Source organism: Salmo salar, chromosome 21 (genome assembly GCF_965601325.2).
Source record: "Salmo salar chromosome 21, fSalSal1, whole genome shotgun sequence".
Lineage (NCBI taxonomy): Eukaryota > Metazoa > Chordata > Actinopteri > Salmoniformes > Salmonidae > Salmo > Salmo salar.
Genome location: NC_138311.1, coordinates 35,672,114 through 35,681,194, shown reverse-complemented (window position 1 = coordinate 35,681,194; position 9,081 = coordinate 35,672,114). Strand labels below are relative to the sequence as shown.

The 9,081-nt window shown below is 41.0% G+C and overlaps 1 protein-coding gene across 8 annotated transcripts in view; it reads right to left on the bottom strand.

The window, feature by feature from the left end:
* Positions 1–5,504: 5,504 nt before the first annotated feature.
* Positions 5,505–9,081, bottom strand: part of LOC106582256 (mitogen-activated protein kinase kinase kinase kinase 4) — a 98,080-nt gene continuing 94,503 nt past the window's right edge. For all 8 annotated transcript variants that reach the window (XM_014165141.3, XM_082967126.1, XM_045704715.2 and 5 more), the window contains one exon: positions 5,505–8,743. In XM_014165141.3, the coding sequence (XP_014020616.3) occupies positions 8,660–8,743 (84 nt within the window). In that variant the 3' untranslated portion in view covers positions 5,505–8,659. The remainder of the gene's footprint in view (positions 8,744–9,081) is intronic.

Below are 9,081 nucleotides of genomic sequence, written 5' to 3'. Positions count from 1 at the left end.
GTGAGCGTGCTCCACCGTAGATTTTCATATTGCAAATGGACACAAAGTCAAGACCAAGGGTCAAATTGTGAACATTTTAAACAAAAATACAACCCCCTCTAAAAAGTGCTTTCTGGACCGTTTTTCGAAGAAAAAAAAAGATTATGTCAATTATACATATATAACAACCATATGAACATACCTATGTCTTATATTATTGAGTTTGTCCATAAGGCCTATGTTTTGTCCATTTGCAATATATGATCATAGGAAGTCAAAAGTCAGTGAACCATGGCCAAATGGCATAAGAAATGTCCAAATGCCATACATAAGCATTGAAAGTACCAAATCAGGATGTTATGTCCATTTGCCATATATGATCATAGGAAGTCGGCTTCCAAACCCAAAAGTCAGTGAACCATGTCCAAATGGCATAAGAAATGTCCAAATGGCCTTTATACTGACCAAATGATAAAAATCACTACGTTAAGCCCTGAATCAACCTAGAAGGACTATTTGTCATTTTTGATCATAGGAAGTGATAGGAAGTAATAATTTGGTGCAATGAGAGGGAAGTGGGACTCTGTCGTTGGCCATAGCCCACTCCAATGCCGGTCTGGTCAGCAGGGAAATAACCGTAGAAACCTTGGACCTCAAGGTGGTGGGAGCTCCATCTGATGGGCAAAATAGAGGAAGCACCGGAGTAAGAAGCCACAGCATTTAGACCGAGTCCCGTCATATTTGTCCGACAATCAGGCATCGCTGACCTGGCGGACTGCTGGATGGGCTGGGGTGCTAGCTCGTTGGGTCGACTCGTAGAGAATCCTTCACTAGTTTGAGGTGATGCCCCTTGGGTAATGTCGAGGCGTTGAAGAACGCTGAGGACCTCATCCATAGCTGTCCCCGGTTGGCCAGCTGGTCGTGGTGTTGGCGAAGTAGGTGTCCCTGTTCACCGACCATCAGGGAGATGTCTTGATTACCTGCTGCTTCCATTTGTAGAGGCAGTATTCTGTAACGGAAACACAGGGAGTTAGAAAGCAGGTGCAGTAGGTGAGTTTAATAATAACGAACATGGCGAGACACTAAACAAGCAACACATATAGACAAGAAAACAGAACCAATACTGCCTGATGAGTGAGGCTACAGAGTGCTCGATAAAGAGGGAATAATCAAGGTAGTGATGAAGTCCAGGTGTGCGTAATGATAGATTGCCAGGACCGGTGATTAGTAAACCTGTGACGTCGAGCGCCAGAGCGAGAAAGGGGGAGTAGGTGTGTCAATTTAACTCAGTTTTCTTCAGATGTCATTACCATCTCATCATAAAACATTACATTTTAGTTTAAAGCTGAATGAGAAACACAATGGTTTTTTTGACTATTTGTATATAGGATTTGGGACTACAACATTAAGAAATAATAATTGTAATTGCTTAATCCATAAATATATGCCTGTGCTGGCTGTGCTTGTATACATTCATGAAGGCTACCACCAACAATGCAATTTCTTGTTCAAATGCTTATCTATAAAAAAAATCTAATTTTATATTGGGAACAAGCGTTTAACTCTTGAAGTAGACAGAAGAGTGATATTTCATATGTAAATATATTTATAAAAATGGTTACTTTCTGATGGTAATAACCTGGAAATCATCATTACAAACACATTTTGTGGTTGTGATGACAGTGTCGGTAATAACAATTTGCACAATCTTGGGATTTAACTGCCAGGCCATAAGATTTACTTAGTTAACATGATCAGTTATCATTTCATGAATTCCAACCACAACATAATGAGACATATTAAAATAGTTATAGCCATTGCGGTAATGACACAGAATATTCTCTTATCTTGACATATTCAAAGTGACTTTTCTTGAAGGTGGTGATAAATCCAGCCTGGTCACCCGTCATACAAGTCAGTATTTGACGTCCATCCATGTCTGAGGACACCAGGAGATGACTTGGAAACCGGCCAATAGAGGCAACAGTGAGCGCTGTTACATTCAAGCAGGTTTTGGTTTTGCTACAGCATTGTGGACAGGGATGTTGGAAAGGTGTAAGCATCTGCCTCTGTTCCAAAGGTTGCAAGTTTGAATCCAGAAAAAGAAAGTTGTTTTTAATATTTTTGTTTTAAGCATATCCCAAAATGTATACCTTTCCTTAACATTTCAGAGTTATGCCTAAACCTAACCTTAAACACTTTGACATTTGATGTTTGGAACAACTTCAAAATGTGACGTTTGAGAAACATGGATGAACATCTAATTATGATGTGAGACTGTGAGAGCTGGTAGGATATATCATACACAAAATACACAATATCATACTTCAAATTAGTGTATTAGTGTATAAAATCGAACGTACAGGCATGCAATCTCCATAGACAAACATTGGCAGCAGAGTGCCCTTACTGAAGAGCTCAGTGACTTTCAATGTGGCACTGTCATAGAATGCCAGCTTTCCAGCAAGTCAGTTCGTCAAATACATTTCTGCCCTGCTAGAGCTGCCCCGGTCAACTGTCAGTGCTGTTACTGTGAAGTGGAAATGTCTAGGATCAACAATGGCTCAGCGGCAACGTGGTAGGCCACACAAGTTCACAGAACGAAACAGCCGAGTGCTGAAGCACATAGCGCGTAAAATAATCTGTTCGGTTGAAACACTCATTACCAAGTTCTAAACTTCCTCTGGAAGTAACGGCAGCACAAGAACTGTTAGTCAGAAGCTTCATGAAATGGGTTTCCATGGCTGAGCATGCTCACCATGCGCACCATGCGCAATGCCAACAGTCGGCTGGAGTGGTGTAAAGTTCGCCGCCATTGGATTCTGGAGCAGTGGAAACGTGTTCTCTGGAGGGATGAATCACGCTTCCCCATCTTGCAGTCCGATGGATGAACACTACCTAACCCAATGCATAGTGCCAACTGTAGAGTTTGGTGGAGGAGGAATAATGGTCTGGGACTGTTTTTTATGATTCGGGTAGGACCCTTAGTTCCAGTGAAGAGAAATCTTAACGCTACAGCATACAATGACATTCTTGACAATTCTGTCCTTTCAACTTTGTGGCAACAGTTTGGGGAAGACCCTTTTCTGTTTGATCATGACAATGCCCCCGTGCACAAAGCGAGGTCCATACAGAAATGGTTTGTCGAGATCGGTGTGGAAGAACTTGACTAGCCTGCACAGAGCCCTGACCTCAACCCCATCGAACAACTTTGGGATGAAATGGAACGCTGACTGTGAGCCAGGCCTTCTCTTGTGGCTGAATGGAATCAAGTCCTTGCAGCAATGTTCCAACATCTAGCGGAAAGCCTTCCCAGAAAAGTGTAGGCTGTTATAGCAGCAAAAGAGGGACCAACTCCTCATTAATGCCCAGGATTTTGGAATGAGATGTTCGACAAGCAGGTGTCCACATACTTTTGGTTATGTAGTGTATGTGTGTGAAACATTGTTGCATTTAAACTTAAAATCCCAGGTTACTTTGTGTGCTAAATGAGAAAGGTTTTTGCAATGGGAAGAAATAGTTGGACATTCAGATTGGAAAATGCCTAGCCTAATGGTTGTGTTTTTGTATTGTTATGATTGGGACCTACTGGCTTATTATGTCCAAGTGAATTGACTGCTGTCTTTCCATCGGCCCTATTCAGTGGTGTAGTTTTTCACTCTCAAGATCACACTTTAAAAAAATAAAAAGTCCACAACAATGCTTAAACCACATCAGGACACCATTATTGAGGTCTGGGGAAAAATCTAAAAAATATATACTTGTGTGGGTGTAGTTGCCCTTTAATTCACTTGAGAAAAACAAATGACCTCCCCATTGACACAACTCAGCATTATATAATTCTGTCAGGTAGGCCTACATTGCAGTCAACATTTAATTGGAAAGTTTTTGGGGGAAACCCTTTAGAAATGTTCATGCAAACAGTGCATGGTGAATGGATTGCACATCGCAAATAGCCTACTAACCAAGACTAAGGCCAAAACTTGTTCAATACCTGATTTGCATACCCATTGTTGCCATAGTTAGCATTTACTGGTAGATATCATACGTAGAAACGTATTTCCTACCTACCGGATACCGATGTCATTCTTCTGTGAGCTGCTCCATGCTACAACTAGTTAAGAGCTGAGCGCTCTTGCTGCCTGCAGATGATATTCCACTGAAACTAGTTTATCAACTATATTTCACATGCTTTGTGATTGTGTAGGCTACTTTGTGCATGATCCACTACACTACTTTCATACGCAACAGAAGGGATTATAACGTGAAATGCAAAACAAGATAATGTGACTCACAAAAGAACGTAACGGGGAAGAACATCAAGGCAGTACAAAATACAATAAAAAAAAACTCTAAATGTCACTACCTGACTGAACCCTAGTCAACACTTTACTCAGAAGTCAACCACACACACCACTAAACACCCTCGAATATTCCACTCCTGGGGTTGACACAGTTGACTTTAGCAGGTTACTCATGCAGAGCCACAACTCTGCACACTCTTTAATACGTGCATGGCCCATGCTTTTTACTCCATGATCATACAGAGTACTAACTGGCAGCAACAACTAACACATTCTTAGCATACATTCATGATATAGTCATAAATTAATGATATACTGTATACCCATTGACTCTTAAAGGATATAACTTATAAATCCCTCATGAGCTTAGTTCAACTGTCGTACACCATCAGAACCAAAATACAAGCTCGTTTTACTCCAATGTTTGTAACCAATGTAAATGTAAACAAACACTGTATAGCCTCAAAACACGGCTAAAACTCAAATGTTGATATCATGGATGGTCAGTGCTTGCATCGAAAGCTGTGTCCATGAATTTGAGCGCTTACATTTCTCCAGGCCCACCCCTCATTTCAATTAAGAATTCTAGCTTTAAAGTTACTTCTCTAGTTATCACTGGTTAAAGGTGCTACACATGGGATTTTTTTTGTATCTTAATTTCAGAAAATGTCCATAATATATCTGAAGTAATAGTGTATTGATACACCATCCAAAGTGTAATGAATAACTTCACCATGCTCAAAGGGATGTTCAGTGTCTGCTCTGCGGTCCCGTTCTGTGAGCTGGTGTGGCCTACTGTACCACTTCGCGGCTGAGACGTTGTTGCTTCTAGAATCTAGACGTTTCCACTTCACAATAACATAACTTACAGTTCAACGGGGCAACTCTAGCAGAGCAAAAATTATACAAACTGACTTTTTGGAAAGGTGGCATCCTATGACAGTGCCACATTGAAAGTCACTGCCAATGTTTGTCTATGGAGATTGCATGACTGTGTGCTCGATTTTATTATACCCGTCAGCAATGGGTGTGGCTGAAATAGCCAAATCCACTAATTTGAAGGGCTGCCCATATACTTTTGTATATAATGTATTTGTTGTAGAAAATATTTCTTACCATCAGGGACATACTATCGGATAATGCATGATGACATTCTCAATCTCTCCACTTCAAGAATTCAGTCAGTCAGAGAGGGGACAAGACAAAAGACTACAGTAAATCTTTAAATTACTTTAGAGTTTATTCAAAGAGAAAAGACCTTCAGGAAAATACAAGACTTCCTGTCATACACAGAGAGCACATAAGTTAGAGTAGCATGGCAGAAACACTGGAGAAAAACACCCAAGCCTGACTGACGTCCAAGCCTGCAAGGAACGGACTTTATGTCTCTACAATGTCCCCACAATGCTGGGAACGACGTTATGGGATCATCTGGAAAATCAAATGTTGCATGTGTATTCTTTATTGTGTTTTGAGTTGTTTGAGAAAAACAAAAACAAAAAAATGGCATAATTTAGGATTATTGACGAAAATAATGTTCAATATAAAACAAGCTAAAAAAACTAATATCATGATACACATTAGTGTAACAAAACATTGCCTCTGTAAACATTGCCATTTTCTCAACCTAACATGAGCGTTATAATATTCAACCACTGCAGAGTACATAAACTATTGTTAAGCTTCTTAACTAAGTCTAAAACTTAACGCTTCAAGTGAGATCTTAAAAAAGTATATATATCAACATAGTGGTTTCGTCATTCCTTTTACACTTTTAATGTTGCCATCTTGGCACTTTTATAAAACATAAAATCAGCAAGCGACTGCTTTTCAGATTGCGAAGAAATTGTTGTCCATTTTTCCATTAATAGAATATCAATAACCATAACCTTAATAAACTCACTTATGCCACTCATGAAGGCCTTGATGTAACCAGAAAGACATTGTGGAACAGCGCTGGGGGGGGGGGGGGGGGGGCTATTCAACAAACACACATACAGCATTGGGGTTCACTTTTCAAACTGGTTTCTTTTTCCATATATAAAAAAGGTTGGCTTGTGAAACAATTCTGTGATGTAGAATTTTCAGTGCCTTTCCCACAGCCCTACACACAATGAATGGCATGACAGTTAGTAGGAGAAAGACCCAACTCAGAAAGTGATTGACCCACCATGGAGTCTGACACACAGTTAGAGTAGAGAATCTGTCCCCTTGGGTGAAATAGCTTTGATCCATCATCACCATTAAAACACATTTGTGTTCCTTGGGAAAAGTCGGGTAATCCACCTCAGGAAAATAATATTATTAATGTTGTTTGTCACCATGGTTTAGGCAGGTGGGATACCCTGTCGTGAGAGAGCCGTGGCAGGGAATATTGCAGTGTTTTGAATAGTCTTCAGATGTACAGAATTACAGACTATACCCTTTAACAGTGAACAACAACAAAAAAGATTCTTCCCAAAGTGGGTTTCTGTGGTGAACACCTTCAGAGAGCTGTAGAATCACCCATCACCCATGTTCTGGCTCCTGATGACCAGTCTGCTCTCCTCTGATTTCAAACAGCGGTTTTGTTTTGCCTTCCATTAACAAGCTGACACATCACACGAGAAGGACAAGAAGTAGAGCTCAAGACTTCTTTATTGAGCCTGGCAATGTTGTTTACAGTTAAACACTGAGGTCTAAGCCCTGTTAGCGCATCAGGTTGATTAAGCTACTGTGAGCATACTTTCCCCACAGGAAACTACTGTAGCCTAGCAACTTCTCAACTCAGAGCTGTTAACGCTCAAGCCCCGATTCACTTTAAAACATTGAGTTTGTGAAAGGAGTCACAACCTAGTCTCAGAAACGATTCAGAATTGCCCCAAAAACCGACATCTTCCTTAGAGCCTCCATTGCTTAATATTCACTTGTGTCAACTTGAAATTGATCACTTGTGACAAGGAACAAAAATAAAATGATCATGCCTTTGACCACCAAACAGTATATTTCTTTCTACATTCTTGACACTTAGTGCATTGCATTCATAAAAAGATATTAATGAAAAACAAGAAAACACCACCGTTTTTTCCATCCACCGACTATGAGTCCATTGAGTTTTGCTGACCATGTGTAACCTTTCTGCTACAAAAACTTACATTGACACCCCTCCTCTCTCATCTATTGGCCCCTTTACAACCACACACATACTGTATATGACCTGAACCTTCTCCACTCTCTTTTATTATATCTGTCTATTCACATCAGGACAATGTCCTCCATCCTGGACTCTGATGGTCCAAGCCGGATCACAGCGTCATGTTGGACTGAGGATTCCACTAACATGACCATTGAAACTATGAATGATATTAAATTAATATTTATTATACATAGATACTATTTAAATGTTTTACCCACCCACTCTCTGACTCCTAAAGCATTTGAATGTGTTGTGGGTTGGAATAAAAGCAAAGAAAACTGGAGGCTATGTGCATTGGGATTTTTAAAACCAAGGTAAAAGAAATATTAACTCCAAATAGTTAAACTTTTTTTTAGAGAATCATAATAAAATAAAAATCACTATTTCAAAGTCCATCTGGTTCAAATCCTTTTCCATGAACCTGCCCATTAAAATACGGTAGCTGTCCTAACTATCAACACACTCCAGCTGAGTCCTCTCAGATAACAGACTTACGGTAAAATGCATAGGCCCTTCCCACACACTGTGTCATGACAGCACTGAGCCTAGAACCAATTGGCTCCCTTGCTCAGCTTCTTTATTCCCGCCTCCTCCTTGACTGACAGCTTCAACCCCTGCCCCCCCCCCCCCCCTGCAGTCAGCAATCATTGGACCAAACAGAAAGACATTGACACACACTACTGTAGCATTAACACTGTATGCTCCGCCCCCTGCCCCTCCTTCGCTAAGGAAAGGGGTGGAGGGGCTCCTGAAATAGGAGCAGAAGATGCACAGAGTAGTTAGTAGTAGACTTCAAGCCCATACCACAGTCAGGAACTAGGAATGACACACACACACACACACACACACACACACACACACACAGCACAACAACACACACACACGCCTTCAGGGCAACGGCCCCGCACAGACGTGTGTCCACAATCTGTTGAGCACCAAAGTGGGGCAAACTGTTCACCACCTTTCTTCACATTTTTTTATTTGATTTATAATCAATTAACTTCATTTTTTACAATTCTCATATCTGGTATTCACGGCTGGGGCGACGTCATCTGGATGTTGTATATCCTCAATATAGCACGATGCTCCGGGTCGAAGGTCATGATTATGTCGGAGGTGGTTGGCTTTTGTCCGTTGGCATCGCTGAACGTCGGGTAAAACATGGTTGGTTGGTTTCCAGTGTAGAGGGGGCATAGTCTCTCTACCAGCTGAGCAGAGAGGTGCGCCCCAGGGTCATAAAGTACACCTGGCTGGCTCCTCCGGATCGCACTGAGGCAAAGAACACCTGCGGATGGGAACACATGCACACACGTCAGTCAATAATGAAACAAATCAGTGACATCAGTAATGACCTTAGTGATCACTGTTTTACAGCCTGTGTTCGTAATGGCTGCTCAGTTAAACGACCTGTCCTGATTTGTCAGATGCTTGCTAAAAAACTTTAATGAGCAAGCCTTCCTTCATGACCTGGCCTCTGTAAATTGGTATAGAATCAGCTTGATTCCCTCTGTCGAAGACGCTTGGACCTTCTTTTTTGATATTTTCAGTGGTATTGTTAACAAACACGCCCCCATAAAGAAAAAGAGAATTAAAAACAGGTTCAGACCCTGGTTAGACCGTGAT